Source organism: Phocoena sinus, chromosome 11, assembly GCF_008692025.1.
Source record: "Phocoena sinus isolate mPhoSin1 chromosome 11, mPhoSin1.pri, whole genome shotgun sequence".
Taxonomy (NCBI): Eukaryota; Metazoa; Chordata; class Mammalia; order Artiodactyla; family Phocoenidae; genus Phocoena; species Phocoena sinus.
Window position 1 is genome coordinate 66,998,082 of NC_045773.1, and position 17,414 is coordinate 67,015,495.

Sequence of the window (17,414 nt, forward strand, 5' to 3'; positions counted from 1 at the left end):
TGTAGTTCTGATGTCACTTCAGTTTTTCAGAGGCTTTGCTATGCTGCTTAGGGTTTGTAATACTTGTGCTAGTTCATGCACAGAATTAGGGGATTCCCTTTCTAGCTGGCTCCTCTGTGGGATTCTCCCTATGCTCTCTGGTTCACCAGGGCTCCATTTCCTAGTCAATTAACCAGAATGACAGTGTTTCTCTTGAAATTTTAGCTGCCTTTACTGCTACCACCACTGCCCCACAATTGAGGGCCACCCTTGGGACAGGTCTGGGAGAGAGAGAAAACATTTTTAATGAGAATTCTGACTTGGAAGAACCCTTTTCCCAAGTCCTCTGGTCAGAGAGATAGGGTTTGTGACATAATAAGAAATATATATTTGCTCTCTGTCTCCAGTTCCTGACATAGAGCTCCTAAAACCCTTGTAATTTTTTGAGGGATAGGGGTGTTAGGAGTATCTTTTTTTCTAGCATCTGGTCTTTTCCCGCCCCCTCCCCCCACCCCCCGCCGGTTTCTGACACAGATCTCCTAAGTCCCTTGGAATTTCCTGAGTGGTAGGAGCATCTTTTGTTCTAATGAGGTGACTCTTGGTGGGCTCCTGGGTGGCTTCAGGATGGGGGGGGCTGGTCACCAGAAAGACCAAGCCATGATTAGAAGCTTTGAATTTTCAGCCCCACCTCCCACCCTCTGGGGAGGGGAGGAAGGTTGGGGATTGAATTAATAATCAATTATGCCTACATGATGAAGCCTTCATAAAAAACCCTTACCGAAGAGATTCAGAGAGATTCCAGTTGGTGAACACATCCATGTGCCAGGAAAGTGGTGCTCCCCAACTTCACAGGGACCCTTCCAGACCTCCCCTAATGTACCTCTTCATCTTCCTTTATAATAAACTGGTAAATGTAAGTAAGTGTTTCCTTGAGTTCTGTGAGCTGATATCACAAATTATCGAACCTGAGGAAGAGGTAGGTTATGGGAACCCCCAATTTGTAGCTAGTTGGTCAGAATATAGGTGACAACCTGGGACTTGTGACTGGCATCTGAAACGGGCAATCTTGTGGGACTGAGCCCTTAACCTTTTTTTTTTTTTTAATAAATTTTATTTATTTTTGGCTGCGTTGGGTCTTCATTGCTGTGCACGGAGCTTTCTCTAGTTTTGGAGATCAGTGGTTACTCTTTGTTGTGGTGCACTGGCTTCTCGTTGCGGTGGCTTCTCTTGTTGCAGAGCACAGGCTCTAGGCGCGCGGGCTTCAGTAGCTGCGGTGCGCGGGCTTCAGTAGTTGCGGCACGCGGGCTGAGTTGCTCCGCGGCATGTGGGATCTTCCTGGACCAGGGCTCAAACCCGCGTCCCCTGCATTAGCAGGCAGGTTCTTAACCACTGCACCACCAGGGAAGCCTGCCCTTAACCTTTGAGGTCTGCACTAACTCCAGGTAGTTAACGTCAGAATTGAGCTGTAGGACACACAGTTGGTGTCTGAAGAGTTAAGAGAATTGGTTGGTGTGGAAAAAAACCCCACACTTTTGGTGTCAGAAGTGGAGTTATGAGTAGAGTAGAAGAAACAAGAGTTGTTTTCTTTTAGGTTTCTCTCAGTTTTTGCTGACTTTGCTACTGTGAAGCTCCCCACTGGGGCCTACTATCCGGTCAAAGCTGAGAGGAAAAAAAGGAAAAAAATTTGAGAAACTCACCCAATACAGATAGCTTCTCCAAGCTCCCCAATTTACCTGCTTGTTTACTTTGCAGAGTTCTCAGGTAGTTGTATTTTGTCGAGAATATTTAGTTGTAACTGTTGGCAGAGAGACTGCAATGGGCTTATTTCATCTTGTCCGGAACCAAAAACCCTTCAAACGTTTTGATCACAACCTACGGTAAAAACACACATTTTACACTGAGGCCCAGTACAGACACACACACAAATATGAACAACTTCTCACAAACAGTTCCCAGCCTCCCTATGCGTGACGGCCTCTGACCTGTTCTATTGTATTCCATTTTTCAAAAATGCTGGTCAAGACTCTTTACCGTTAACCTGAGTTTGAAAAACACAGCTCCAAACATTACTACAGAAGTGAGAGAGAGAAGGCTTCTACTAGCTGTAAAAAATGTAAGCACATTTCAACAAGTCCTGAATAATAAATACTAAAGCTGATAGTGCAATGAATTTATGAGTCATAAAAAATGTGATGAAAATTGCATTATTACCTTGGATTGTAGATCTCAAGGTTCTCCAAATGAGAAATAGCCCCACTCTCTCCCCTTTCCCCAACCCCGGATGAAAGTGAATTGAGTTAGGGATCTTTGTGATTTTTGTAGTCCCAAAGTAGCCAATTCAGAGTGATATGATCCAACTGTAAGTCACCCCAAGCCTGATTTTATATTAGGTGCTTGGTACGATGTAGTACTTGCAAAATAAATAGTCTGAAGCCAACTCTGCAATGAGAGGAAAACAAGGCAGTAATTATTGATACCTGATTCCCACGGCCTTCTTTCCCTCCCTCTTGCCTACCTCCTCACCCCGCACCCCCTTTAATAAAATCAGATGGGTAATAAATATTTAAACCGGATACTGATCCTTGGCAAGTTAAAGGATATAGATGCTTAAAGAAACAGCCAGGTGCAGCCGCATAGCACAGGGAGATCAGCTTGGTGGTTTGTGACCACCTAGAGGGGTGGGATAAGGAGGGTGGAAGGGAGGGAGACGCAAGAGGGAAGAGATATGGGAACATATGTATATGTATAACTGATTCACTTTGTTATAAAGCAGAAACTAACACCATTGTAAAGCAATTATACTCTAATAAAGATGTTTAAGAACATCTTTGCCAGGGCCCCAACAAAAAAGGAAGAAGGTAGTTTCCTACAGTACTATTTCAAGTACCTCCAAATCATCCACCTTAATTACTGATTACAGATAACTCCAGAATATAATAAATTCGATGACTTATAAGTACTTCCAAAATATAATAAAGGTATCAGAAATATCTTACGACTCTATACTTGAAACCGTATGTTTACATAAAATAGCACTTAATAAACAAGCTGTTCAAAGCAGTTGGTCCCTTTTTTCCTCCTTGCCTACTTCCTGTTTTCTAAAACAGTTCTCTTTCAAAAATAAAAGACATCTTTCCTTGATTCTTTCAGCATAGAGTCTTCCATTTTGGAGATGGGCAGAGGAGGGAAGGTGGGAGGATAAATGAGTAAGAAAGAGGGTAGAATGAACAAGAATGTGGAGCGTCAGCCTCAACTCTCCACCTCTGACCCCCACCCCCAGACGCAAAGGCTGGATCACCCCTTCTGGGATTTTACCTCCCTTCAGTTACCCTGAATTCCTCCAAGTCTAAGAGACCCATCTGTGCACTCACTGCCCACCCCACCCCCAATCGTAGCAGTCTATTGAAAAACTGGCCTGTGATCTCAAGGTTAGAGAGTACTTAAGGAGAAACACAGGACCTCACCTGAGATGCTACATCAAGACCCCTTTCTTCTCTGCTCTATCTTTCAAAAAAACACAATGAAAAAGTCCCACCTCACCTTTACTGTACCTCACAAAGAGGAACCATGTTTCAAATCAATTGTTAGACATGTGCCCCAGATTGAATCAACCCTTGCTCACAGAGGGAGCTCTCTCGTTTAGACATTTTAAAAACCCATCTTGCTTGGAGACGGGTAATAAAAGTTTAAAATTGATTGAAGGGATTTCTACTTCATAACTTCACCAATTTAAAGAGAAGAAAACACCTTGTTTTCATGCCTGGACAAGGGAGCATAGAAGAGGCATAGGGAGATAGAGTTTATACCTGCAGGAGGTAGCTTCTGCAGAAGCTGACACTCCATTCTTCAACAGTAGCTAGCAATTATTGGGTACTCACTATGTACCAAGCATAACTATCTTCCAGGAATTAACCAAATCAATTTTCACAACAATCCTATAAGTTAAATGCTATCCTTATCATTACCCTTATCTTATAAATGGGGAAACAGGCTTGGAGAGGTCAAGTAATTTGCTTATGATCTCATAAGTAGCAGAGCTGGGATTTGAACCCAGGCAACTTAGCTCCAACTCCACACACCTCACTACCATGCTGCAGTAGCCTCTGGTTTACCACTGAATTGAGTAAGAGCTGGTCCCACAAAAGCCACAGAGTGAGCAAAATGTGATCACTTGTACTCCATCCCTTTATGCCACCTCTATTCTAGGGAGATGAAAAGAAAGGAAATGGGAGAAAGCTTTGTCATGATCATCATTTTAATTCATTAACTTCAGTTCTAAAGTCTGCAGAGACAGCTATCTACCAAAATCCATGCTCCCCTTTCCATAGTACAAAACTGTTTCTGGGAATTGGCTGATTAACCGGGGACTACATTTCCCAAACTTCCTTGGATCTAGGTGGTGTCGTGTGACTAGTTCTCTCCAATAAAATATATATCACTTTTGAGACAAGACAGTTAAGAAGAAGGTGTGCCTTCTCCATTCTCTCATCCCCTGTTTTGCTTTCTGGATGCAGAGGACTCCAAGCCCTGGGGAATAGAGAAGCCACAGAATGATCGTAGTTGGAGTTCCTGAGTGACTTGATGGAAGGCTGTCCACCAACCAGGAACACTGCTCTGAATAATTATGTGAGTAAGAAATAAACTTCTATTGTGTTAAGTCACTGAAATTTGGTGTTTGTATGTTACAGCAGCTAGCACTACCCTAACTAGTATATAAAGCAGACAACAACTCTCCAAGGGTCCCCCCCCACACACCCTTCCTGTTCCAGTTCTTAATCGCTGTGTAACAAACCATCCCCAAACCAAATGGCTTAACATAACCATTGTATTATGGTCACAAACTGTATGGGTAAGGAACTCAAATGGGGCGCAGCAGGAATGGTTTAGATCTACTCCACGATGTCTGGGGCCTCAGCAGAATAACTCAAAGGCTGGTATCCTCTAGGGGTACCTCCATTCATAAGTCTGCCATGTTATTTGGGACCTCAGACTATTGGCCAGAACATGTACACATGGCCTCTTCATGTGACCTCTCCACTTCATCATGGTTGACTGGGCTCTAAGAGCATCCCAAAAAAGCCATGTGGAAGCTGTATCACCTTTTATGGCACAGCATCACTTCTGCTGGAGTCATATACACACCCAGATTCAAGGGAAGGAAATACAGATGCCATCTTGCAGTGTGAGGAATGTCAGTGTCACACTGTGAGAGCATGTGGCATGGGCGATCTTGTTGCAATCATCTTGGAAAACGATCTGCTGCACTTGCCCCATATTGTTCTTCTCCTTTTCCCTTTCTTCTTCCTGCCCTGTTCTTCCTTTTCTGCTTGCCATTTTCCTTTCCCATTCCCCAAGCCTCTCCTTTGCCAACTCCTCGGCTCTTTTCAATTAACATTAATTGGGCATATGTAATGAGACAGATGTTAGATCTACAGATACAGATAACAACCTACTTCCTTTTCTGCATCCTGCTCTTTCTTGCGCCTCCATTTTTCCCTCTTGAGATGGGTGTAAGGCAAAATTTCTCAACCTTACCACTACTGACATTTGGGACTGGATAATTCTCGCTGTGCGGGCTGTCTTGTGATTTGTAGGATGTTTTGCAACATCCCTGGCTTTTACTCACTAAATGCCAGTAGCATACCTGTCCCTGTCATGACAATCAAAAATGTCCCCAGACTTTGCCAAATGTCCTCTGGGGCTCAAAAATCACCCCTGGTTGGGAATCACTGTTATAAGGGAAGATATAGGGGAGGTGGAGTTAATAAAATCCCCAAATCTTAGAAGGCAGTAACTCCAAACTGTTTTCATCATGCACTCTTGGCGTCAAAATAAAGTCTGAGCATACAGCCTGATATATGAATATTTATTTATTCATAAAAAGTCTATACATATTCTCTATGTTCTTTTATGTAAGTAAAAATATTCACAAAACTGGACATTTTTAAAAGAACAGGATAAAATCCTAATCAGACATCCTGATATATTCTTTCCACAAGCAAATGGGCCACCTTGTATACTCCCTGGGATACGGCCATTCCACCTTAGAGACCACTGCCAGACAGTAATGAATGCAACTTTGGGGCTAGAAAGATCCGGTCTCCAGCCCTGGCTTCAGTTCCCTGTGCTGCCATTTACTATAGAGTTTCATTCATTCATTCAATAAAAATGCCAGGAATGCAATGGAAAACAAGACATAACCTTCAAGAAGCTCATGGTAATGAGACCTTGGGCAACTCAGTAGTCTCAGGTTCCTCACAGGTAAATGGATGCAGGATGGTGTGAGAATCAAGTAAGATAATATAAAAAAATTTTGTAATAGTTACTAAAAAGTTGTACCTACTAATTCATTGCAGGGCTATTTGTGATCTCGAAAGACTGAAAAGAACACAACCATATATCAATAAGGGACTGGTTCAATAAACAACGGTACATCAGCACAATGGAGTAATACACATCGAAAAGAGGAAGGAGGACTATATGTTTATACTGCTATGGAGTGATGTCCATGATATATTGTTAAATAAAACAAGCAAGGTGCAGGTGTGGGGGAGGGTTGAATAGGTAAAGAATGGGGCATTTGTTCAGGGTGATGAAACTATTCTCTGTGATACTGTGCATGACATTATGCATTTGCCAAAACCCATAGAACTTTACATTCAAAGGAATGAACCTTAATGTATATAATTTTTAAAAATCATTTAGGAAGTCAGGGGATTTCAGATAGAATGCAGATGGTGGCAAAAGAATATAACTGTATGAAACAATCTCTTTGAAGGGGGTGGGGAAAAAGGGTGCTGACCTAAGTAAGTCTGGAAATAATCTATATGACTAAAGGCCTGTGTATAAGTTGTGTACTCTAACTGATAAAGTTGTTTTCCATGGGTGTATGGGTTAACAATACTATAACCACTATACATGTATACTGGAAATGATGATTAAGTAAATGGATGGCAGATGGTGGGAGCCAGGTTTCTCACTTTTGGAGTGGTGGTAGGTCACAGGTAAGCAAGAATGATCCAGCAATAATGCATTAGAGTTGTAAGACATCAGTATGCACAGGTTTAGTTTACAGGTGGAGATATATATGTATGTTTATGTATATATGTTTGTGTATATACACGTTATTACATACAGACATACAATATACATGCATGCATACCTACATAAATATTCATCAATGTATGGATATAAAGGGGTTAGTATTCACACATGTATTCACTGCTCTGCCTGTTGAGGGAACCAGTAACATCCCAGTAGTGATGAGCACACCCAGTGGCTAGATCTTTTTTTTTTTTTTGCAGTATGCGGGCCTCTCAGTGTTGTGGCCTCTCCCGTTGCAGAGCACAGGCTCCGGACGCTCTGGAGGCGCAGGCTTAGCGGCCATGGCTCACGGGCCTAGTTACGCTCCACTTCCTTAAGGGCATGGTAACCACAGAAATTATTTGGAATTCTTCTGCATGGGAAATTTGTCTCTTCGTCCCCATTTATTTACCAAGTCATTTATTACATCATCAGTATGAACTCATGGATGATTATTTTATACTTTGTGCTATAATCCAATACCACTTTATTTTGTTACTCAAATTGTACCTACTTTGGCTGTTAAGAGCTCTTTCAATTGTCTACATTGTCCCTTTGGCATACTCCCATCATTGTGTTTTACTGAGCACTTCCTTACTTTCTAGACCTGGTATGAGCCATTTCTCCAAGGAGCCCTGCTTCCTTTTATTGGAAAATGGTATTAGAAACCAAGATCTAGCCACTGGGGCTTCCCTGGTGGCGCAGTGGTTGAGAGTCCGCCTGCCAATGCAGGGGACACGGCTTCGTGCCCCGGTCCGGGAAGATCCCACATGCCGCGGAGCGGCTGGGCCTGTGAGCCATGGCTGCTGAGCCTGCGCGTCCGGAGCCTGTGCTCCGCAATGGGAGAGGCCACAACAGTGAGAGGCCCGCGTACCGCAAAAAAAAACCCCAAAAAACAAAAAAACAAAAACAGAAACAGACTCACAGGCTTAGAAAACAAACTTATGGTTACCAAAGGGGAAGGGGGGGAGAGGGATAAATTAGGAGTTTGGGATTCACATATACACTCTACTATGTATAAAATAAACAACACGGTCCTACAGTATAGCCCTGGGAACTATATTTAACATCTTGTGATAAACCATAATGGAAAAGAATATGAAAAAGAACATATAGGGACTTCCCTGGTGGTCCAGTGGTTAAGACAGTGCTCCCAATGCAGGTGGCCCAAGTTGGATTCGTGGTCAGGGAGCTAGATCCTGCATGTGGCAATGAAGATCCCGCATGCCGCAACTAAAAGTGGGCGCAAATAATTAAATAAGTCAATAAATATTTTTTTGAAAAGAATATATATATGTATAACTGAGTCACTTTGCTCTACAGCAGAAATTAACACAACATTGTAAATCAACTATACGTCAATAAAATTTTTAAAAATTCATCCATTGGAAGTGTATGCTTCAAGGACTTTTTAGTAAATTTATACAGTTGTGCAATCATCACCACAATCTAGTTTCATTTTCACTTATTTATTTTAAAAAATATTTTATTTATTTATTTATCTTGGCTGCATTGGTTCTTCATTGCTGCGCGTGGGCTTTCTCTAGTTGCAGCGAGCAGGGGCTACTCTTCATTGTGGTGCACGGGCTTCTCAATTGGGTGGCTTCTCTTGTTGCGGAGCACGGGCTCTAGGTGCGTCGGCTTCAGTAGTTGTGGCTCACAGGCTCTAGAGATCAGTAGTTGTGGTGCACAGGTTTAGTTGTTCCATGGCATGTGGGATCTTCCCGGACCAGGGCTCGAGCCCGTGTCCCCTGCATTGGCAGGCGGATTCTTAACCACTGCACCACCAGGGAAGCCCTATTTATTTATTTTAATTCACTACAGTTGATGTACAATATTATGTGCCCGTGTATACCACAATTCAGTTTTAGAACATTTCTATCACCTCCGAAAATTCCAAGTCCATTGCATTCAACCCCCTGGTTTCCACACCTAGCAGCAGGTAACTGTGCTTTCTGCCTGGATAGATTTGCCTAGTACAGTCTAAGTTTTTTTTGTTTTATATATATATATATATTTTTTTTTTTTTGGCCGCGCCTTACGGCTTTCAGCTTGCTGGATCTTAGTTCCCCCACCAGGGATGGAATCCTGCGCAGGCAACAAAAGCGCACTGTCCGAACCACTGGACAGCCAGGGAATTCTTTTTTTTTTTTAATAATTTTTTTTTCAGTCTGAGTTTTAAAAAATGCGGTAGTAAAAGAAGATCGTGCAAGAGAGGTGCTGTTTAGAAACAGGTTTAACAGATTTTAAATTTATCATAAGTTAAAAGTTGTTTATAATTTTAAATAACATGGAAATCATTACAAAGCAAAATTTTTAAAAAGAGAGAGGAAAAGCGAGAAGAGGCTCCAGTGTGGGGAGGCTAGAACTGGGGTGGGGGCGCTATAAAGGGTGAGAGAGGCGTGTCGGGAGCATCAGGGCGCGTCGGGCAACAAGTGCCGTCCCTGGGGCTAGACCGCCCTCACCTGGTTTACAGGGTCCCAAGAGCCTTCCTCTCGCGCAGGCGCAGTGACTCCGGCTTGCCGGCCTTTGGCGGGCTGGGGGCGGAGCCCAAGCGAGCTTTCGCCTAGATCGCGAATGCTTAGCGATTGCTTCTGTCTGTAGTGTAGGTATGGCTCCCGCTAGGAAACTGAGAGGCGGCGGTAACCCGGGTCGGGGTCTCGCTCTGTGCTGACTGCGACCCAGGGCCGAGTGGGCTATGGGGGATCCTGGCTCCCTGGTCACGGAAGGCCGCGCTGGTGACCGGAGCTGGTGCTTGCGGCGTATGGGGATGAACGCCGAGTGGCTGCTGCTGGAGGATGGAAACGAGGTGAGGGGGAGGGCGTCTTCCTAAGGTGAGGGAAGGGAGTTGGAGCAGGCACGGGCCGGAGGGAGGCTCAACGGGCCGGAGGGAGGCCCGACGTCTCGGCGGGAGGGATGAATGGAAAAGTGGAGGTGGGAGAGGAAGTGAAGAGAGCGGTGAAGGGTGGGCCCTGCGGGGGAGGGAACGGAGAAAGGGGTCTGGTGCGAGTGGTTGGGGGGGGTCTGAGGTGGGCGGTGTCCGGGGGAGGTACTACTGTGTGGGAGAAAAGATGGCCCTGTGGAGAGCGGCCTAGGCCCGAGGGCCGAGCTGGGGCCGGTGTCAGGGTTGCGGGAAGGAGCCTGGTACAGGGGCAGAGCGAGAGGCGGGCGTAGAGGATGTGAGGACTTGCTGGGGTTTCGCGGGGGAAGGAGGCGACTGTGTTGATGGGTTGGGAGGCTGGCACGGCACCTATTGGGGTCGCACCCGGAGCACCCGGCTGCTCCCTGCCGGGGCGGCGGAACTGGCAGGCGGAGCTGCCCCAACTTCCGAGAGTCACGGAACCGTCCGGGTTGTGGGGCGGGGGGGGAACCTTGGAGGACTGCTGAGAGCGTGAACTTTCTCAAGTTTATTTTGAAAAAGATTGCGAGTTTGAGGTCGTGTCCCTTAAAATACTCAGACTTTTACGTAAAAATGCCCTTTTCCTTTCCGACTCTTGAGGAAAATTGGCGCTTTGGTATGGGCCACAATTATCCTGTGAGTCTCGGTACTGCCGACTGGCACCCCCTTAGATGGGTTGACGTAGGGCTACAGAAATACGAGAATTCTCTCCAGAAGCTGCTTATGATGTTCTCTAATGCGGTTATAAATGCAAAGAGAAGAAGTTAAAGAGGACAGGTGAGGCACGGTTTCAGTTGGGCGCGAGGACTCGGGAGGTGGTTCTAGAGAGGGTGATGGAAGAGAGGTGGGGGGAGAGTGCAATCAGCTTGGGAAGGAGGGCTGGATCAGGGACCAGCTTGTGGTGATTGGGAACCGTTTTGGTTTTGGAAATGATTTGTGTGAAGGATAAAGAAGTCTTTTGATAATTTTGTATGTTTAACTAGATTTTTCCTGTAAGTTACATAGTCTCAATTCAGTCTCCCAGGTATTTACTGAGTACTTGCATTGTTTGCTGTAGTATGAGAGGGACACATAATGATGACTTTTGCTCTCAAAGAGTTTATTGCTTGAACGGGGAAAGAGGATTTTATGCAGTGAAGCAGTTTGAGAACATCCAGGCAGACTGTATGATCAAGTGCCAAGATGTGGTTTATTTAGTACTATTCTAAGAACAGTCAGAGGAGGAATTCAGGTCCAGCCTTAAATGTTGCTAGATTTGGGGATTATAAAGGATTACTTGTATGCTGTGGATTGAAGAACACGAGGAAGATACCTCTGCCCCCAGTCTCTCTTCTATCCACGTTATCAGTGCCTAAAAGTCCATATTAGGCATTCATTCTGTCAGCTCGAGCATTGGCCTTCCCGGCACGACCCTTTCCAAAAGCATACCTTTAGGAAGTTTAACAAATGAAGTAATAATATATAATATAATTAATATATAATAATATATAGTGAAGTAAATAATATATAGTTACTGAATAATAGTAACTATACCTTATTTTGTGTAGGACTGGGCTTTCACATACATCACTTAATCTGAGCCCTGCACATATACCACACTCACACACAACCCTGTAACGAATTTAGTGGTCATGTTAATTGTTCTTTAAGATTCATTTATGGTGGATTAATTCATTACTTCTGAATAGCTTGGTAGCACTGAGAGTCTTGGGGAGGGGGCAGGCAGAAAGGTTAAAGCCCCTGCGGCAAGGACAAGAGGACTATAAAGTACTCCTACACATATTTTAAACTATCAGATAATTTTGTGTGAGACCACTGCTATGAGGGGAGAGCCATATAAGCCAGAGTGAATGGTGAAGATATAGCAAGAAGACTGGCTTGCCTTGGGACCTGTGTGGAGGAGAGGCCTCCCAGGCCTGGCTGTCTGCAAGGTCGGACCTTAGGAAGTAGTTGGAGCATAGCCTGCAGTGTGTATGGACAGAGGCCTGAGTCAAAGCCAAGAGATGAAGTCTTGCTTATATTATAATGGTCCCCAAACCATAGCACAGGCCTGTGTGCACAAGATTTTAGGAGGTGTGCTGATATTACTTAGTTATAATGAGAGTAAAGTCAGTTTCTTGCCTTCCCAGTACCCCTCAGATTCTCAACTACAATAATAAAACAAGGTTCCTCTCATTTCATTGAAGGGAATACTGTAGTAAATTGTCTGCCTGAATGGGTGTCTTTAAACTTCTTAAACCAATCCAGAGAGTTTGGTAGAAAAACAAATTAGATAGAGATTTATTGCAAATTAGCTAGTTCCCAGGCCCTGTAAGTGTTTAGGCCTTTGGGGGAAATCATAGTGTCTTCATTTTTCTCTTTTCTTCTCCTGTATTTGGTTTTCATGAAGCTCTTTGCCCTAAGAGGGTTGGAAAAAGGAAAAGGATGGTCCTAGAGGAGTTGTTGGTCATTTGGGAAACAGTAGGAGTCATGCCTAGGAGGGAAGCATTAGCGAAGGTGGGAAAGGACAAGATGAACTTGTAGACCAATACTGTCAATAAGCTCAAAGGCTTGCAAAACTGTTGTAAATGGAAACAGTCCCCAGCAACAAGTTGGCAGTTTGTTGGCACTCAGTTCCCATGGGGAATTTAGTTTTATGTTATGCATGGTGCTGGGATATTCAAATAAGCTCATGCAGACTCTAACCATGGTGTGGATGAATTATCAATATATCAAGGTCAATTCTAGGACCAAAGTGAAGGGAAAGACAAAAAAGAGTGTTTTTTCCTTCCTTTCCTGGATTCAGAGTTCATAGGAGGTGATTTCAGAGAAAGGAGCTCATCTCCCTTTTTTGTATTACTTTCTCCAGGCTACCCATAATGGCAATGACTGTCTCCCCTCAGGTATTAAAATGGAATATTTAACACTTTATTTATTAGAAATAAAGCTACCTAAATGGAAATTCTTACTGAATATGGATGACAGATAAATCCTTAAACGTTCCAATTTTAAAGGGTATGTATATTAATTCAGAGGAACTTCTATAATTAATGGAATGTCTGGCAAACTGTCAAAGCGTTGAAAAACTTCAGATTCAGAGTTTTGGTGGAGGTGATCACCACAACATTTTAGAGGGGAACAAGTCAGATTATAAGGTTCTTGGCTGCTGCTCCATAGTTTCCAGTGGTAATAACCCATTTTCCAGCTTCTGACCTAAAAAAATGCTCATCTCCTGGAATCTGGGAGGACTCATAAGCAAGAACTCTTTATTCTTCCATTTATTCACAGATATTTACTGAGCAGAAAGAGGCTCTGAGGAGTACAGGGTACTGTGGTATACAAGACAGATAAGGTCCCTGCTCATGAAATATAAATTCTAAATATAAATTTAGAAAAGTAAATAAAAGTAGACAAAAATAAATGAAACAGCAGGATAATTTTGGATGTGGTAAGTGCATGCTAATAATGTGAAGGCATGCAATGGCCAGGGAGGGATCAGGCAGCAACTTTAGATCAGGTAATCAAGGTAGGCCTCTGAGGAGCTGAAACTTGAAAGATAAGGAGCCCGTGCAAATGGATGAGAGAAGGATGTTCTAATCAGAGGGGACAGGTGGAAGTACCCTCAGGTAGTGTTTCTGACCATAATGTGAGATAACACTAAAAAGGTAGAGGGGGTTAGGACATTGAGGGCCTTAAAGGCTGTGAAAGGAGGTTTGGATTATTAGAGAATTTTAAGAAGGGAAAAGATCTGGTTTAAAGTTTTTACATTACCACCCCAGCTACTGTGTGAAGAATGGGGGCTGGCACAGGAGCAAAAACAGCATAACTGGAGGAAACAGTGCTGTTTGGATTAAGGTAGTGGCCACCGAGAGAGAGAGAAGTGAATAGATTAGGGCATGTTTGAATTAACAGCCAGTAGATTTTGCTGATGATTTGAATGTGAGGATGAGGGATGTAGAGTGAATCAAAGATGGCTTCTGGGTTTGGGGCTAAGCAGTAGGTTGGGTGGTAGTGTCAGTTGCTGAGATGAGAGTTTGTGGGGAGGAATAGATTGGGACAAAGCATCGTGGTGGTCTTTGAGGGACTCAGGAGGACAGGCATGATTTTGAAAGAATTCAACAGGAACAAAAAGTGCAGCTTTTAGAAAACCACAGACTATTTGGCTTAATGTTCCCAGGTTAGGTTGGGGTATGGGTCATTAAAGAGGTGGCGTGTGCACCAAGAAGAATAAGCAGGGAATTCTACGACCTGGATCCCAGAAGAATTTTATTTCCTTCCTTGACAGGGTTATTATGAACTTGACTGGTCTTTCAGGGAAATATGGTAGATGTGAACTGGGACTTCTTTGCAACCTTTTCTAGAGGCTCTCATGCTGTACTTGTGGATAAGATGGAAAACAAGGACTTTTCCATCTTTTGGTTGAATTATAACTGGTTCAAGGTGTTCCTAGATTGTGTGGTGGAATGTTTACTAGGCTTTCCTGAGAGCTTTGCCTTTGGTTACAACCTGTTTTGATCTTTTTATCTGTCTTGAATGAAGGTACAGAGGGCATCATATCAATTTGGTGGGTGACTCCAAGCGGAAGGGATATTGAGTATGTCTGATGGCAGATGAAAAATTCAGAAAGGTCTTGACAAGCTCATGATAGGCTGAACTAACAAGATGAAATTTAATAGGAATCAATGTAAGGTCCTGCCCTTGAATTCAAATTTACCAACTAGTCAAGTATAGGACAGAAGAGACATAACTTAGCATAAAAATTCTTAGGGGAGGGTTAGACCAAGAAATTTAATCATTCCTAAGCCTAAGGATACGTTGGCAGTATGATAGATCTGCTGTGAAAGCTAATGCAATTTATATGCTCCAGTGATAAAATCTAGAACTAGGAAAGTGATACTTGCATTGACTATGTAATAAAAATTAGGTTTATTTTTCTTAATGTGGCATCCAGGAATAAAAATAAACCAGGAGTCTCTTCACAGACCTATTAGGATGGCAAAAAGACTCAAACCTATGCCGTGGAGTTACGTTGAAGTAACTGGGAACGTAGGGCCAAGAAAAGGGAAGATTCAGTAGACACTTTACAGTTGTCATGTGAAGGGGGATTGGAGATTTTCTGGTGGTGCCCAGGGCAGAGCCTGGGCTGATGGATGGAATTTATAGGAAGAAAGATGCCAAGTCAGAGCCATTAAAAAATTGGAAGGACTGTCTTATGTAGAAGCTATAGTTCTTGGCAGTGTTTAAGACTAGTTGATGGGGTTGTGTAGAAGGAATTCCTCCATCCCATGAGTGGCTGAACCAGGTGACCTTTCAGAGTCCTACCAACCCTGACATTCCATGATTAATGTTCAGCTGTCTCTTGTCACAACTTTTTACCTTTCTCTAGCCAGTGGCTCCCATGGCAGCTGAAGGAGGAGATGGCCAGTGAGCTGTCTGGGTTTCATGGGAGTCTGGTTTCATAAGTCAGGACTTGTGGATACTCCTGGTTGACAAGATTGTAAAGGACCTCTCTTTTCAGTACGGTGGCTGATTGTGTCTCTTACATTGTCGTTGTCTTCCTAGGTGACTGTAGGGCGAGGATTTGGTGTCACATACCAGTTGGTATCAAAAATCTGCCCTCTGATGATTTCCCGAAACCACTGTATTTTGAAGCAGAATGCCGAGGGCCAATGGACAATTATGGACAACAAGGTACAGTAATCCATGGAAGCCTAGTTACTTTTATTGAATTTTTGTTTATTTTTAAGTTAGGGTTCCCCCCCACCCCGCTGAGGTAATACATGGTACAAAATTAAAAGGTTCAAAATTAAAAGAAGATATCTTCTCCCCTAGCTACCCACTTGTCTTTCCCAGAGACAACTACTTCTCTATGTTGCCAGAGATTAGATTATGCCACAATAAAGTCTAATGACTTGAAGTTAGTTACTTTGTAGGGAACACCTGAATTGGGGCAATAGGTCCTATTCCAGAAACTAGATTAAGTTACCAGGGGACTTGGTCTCTTGTGAGTTGGAGGTCCAGAGATCTCGGGAATCTGACAAAGATTCTGGAGTACAACTGTGATTCAGGACATGGCGGGTGGGGAGGAACTGAGCTGACTGCACTTAGCTCCTTTTCTTTCCCACTTCTTTCCATCAGAGCAAACCCCTCCTCTCACTTTTCACCTCTTTCATGTATTAGTGCTCTAAGGAAGATTTCCTTTGAATATAGGGGTTTTTGTTGCTTGAAACAAATTTGAAAACCACAGATCAAATGTGAATACTAAGGGAGGTGAAATAGTGTATAAAACCCAGCAATTAGGAAATACCTAAAGTGCAGATATACAAGCACCTGCGAATAGTGAAAATATAGAGTGTGAAGTGAGAGAAATTCTGATGTCAACAGCTAAGGATTAGGAAGTGTGAAAAGTCTTTGGACACCATTTTGCACTGCTCTGGTTGAAAGGATTTTAAAGATACCTGTTAGAAGGAAGGGTATTGAAATGATTCTGAGACCAATTCCAACGGGTGTGGGGACGTCCCCCCACCCATCTGTCAACCCGAGATAGCATCAGATTCCACCGGTAAAGGGCTCAGTCCCACAAGACCACCCTCCACTTCAGATGCCAGTCACAACCCAGGTTAAAATGCCACGTTAACATCTGTGCTTCTGACCAACTGGCTATAGGTTGGAAGTTCCAAGGACCCTATCCTTGAACTTCAGGTGCCAGTTGCCAAGTCCAGGTTTTCACCTGTACTTCTGGCTGACTGGCTATAAATCAGAGGTCCCCATTGCCGCCTCCCACTTTGGATTTAATTAATTAGCTTCAGAGTGATTCACAATTCAGGAATACATTTACTTAGATTTACCAGTTTATTATAAAAGGATATGGTCTGGGTTACAGGTGAACATCCAAATGAAAGAGACTCATAGGGCAAGGTATATGGGAAGGGGCATGGAGCGTCCATGCCCTGCCCCTCTCCTAGCACGTCCAAGTGTTCACCAAACAGGAAGCTCTCCAAACCCCATCCTTTTGGGTGTCTATGGAGGCTTCATTACATTTGTGTACTTGATTGAATCATTAGCCAGTGGTGATCAACCACTAGCCCCTCTCCCTTCCCAGGGGGTTGAGGGGTGAGACTGAAAGTTCCAACTCTCCAATCACAGGATTGGTTCCCCTGGCACTCAGCCCTCATAGGTGACCCTCCAAAAGTCACCTCATTAACATAGCAAAAGTTACCTTGATCTCTTACCACTTAGGAAATTTCAAGGGTTTTAGAAGCTCTGTACTAGAAATGGGGATGAATACCAAATATATATTTCTTTTTATAATTCATAGTATCGCAGGTATTCTATAGGCCTGCCCAGCGGCCTCATTTTGCATGCATAAACCTGCTAGATTTAAGCTGTTGTAGAAAGTACCTTCCTGCACTAGGATTAAGTTGAGTTGGCATGGTGTTGAAAGAGAGCATAAATGCTAAGTAAATTGGTTCAG

At 43.5% G+C, this 17,414-nt stretch overlaps 1 protein-coding gene across 3 annotated transcripts in view; it reads left to right on the forward strand.

Annotated features, from left to right (window-relative positions):
• Window positions 1-9,618: 9,618 nt before the first annotated feature.
• The window catches only part of RNF8 (ring finger protein 8), a 37,943-nt gene continuing 30,147 nt past the window's right edge, over window positions 9,619-17,414 (forward strand). For 2 of the 3 annotated variants that reach the window (XR_004352354.1, XM_032650328.1), the window contains exons 1-2: window positions 9,653-9,871; window positions 15,503-15,631. Coding sequence is in view for 2 of the 3 variants with exons in the window: in XM_032650328.1 (XP_032506219.1) it covers window positions 9,761-9,871; window positions 15,503-15,631 (240 nt within the window). In the remaining variant the exon portion in view is untranslated. Of the gene's footprint in view, window positions 9,872-15,502; window positions 15,632-17,414 lie in introns of all 3 variants that reach the window. The other variant, XM_032650327.1, reaches the window with a different exon arrangement.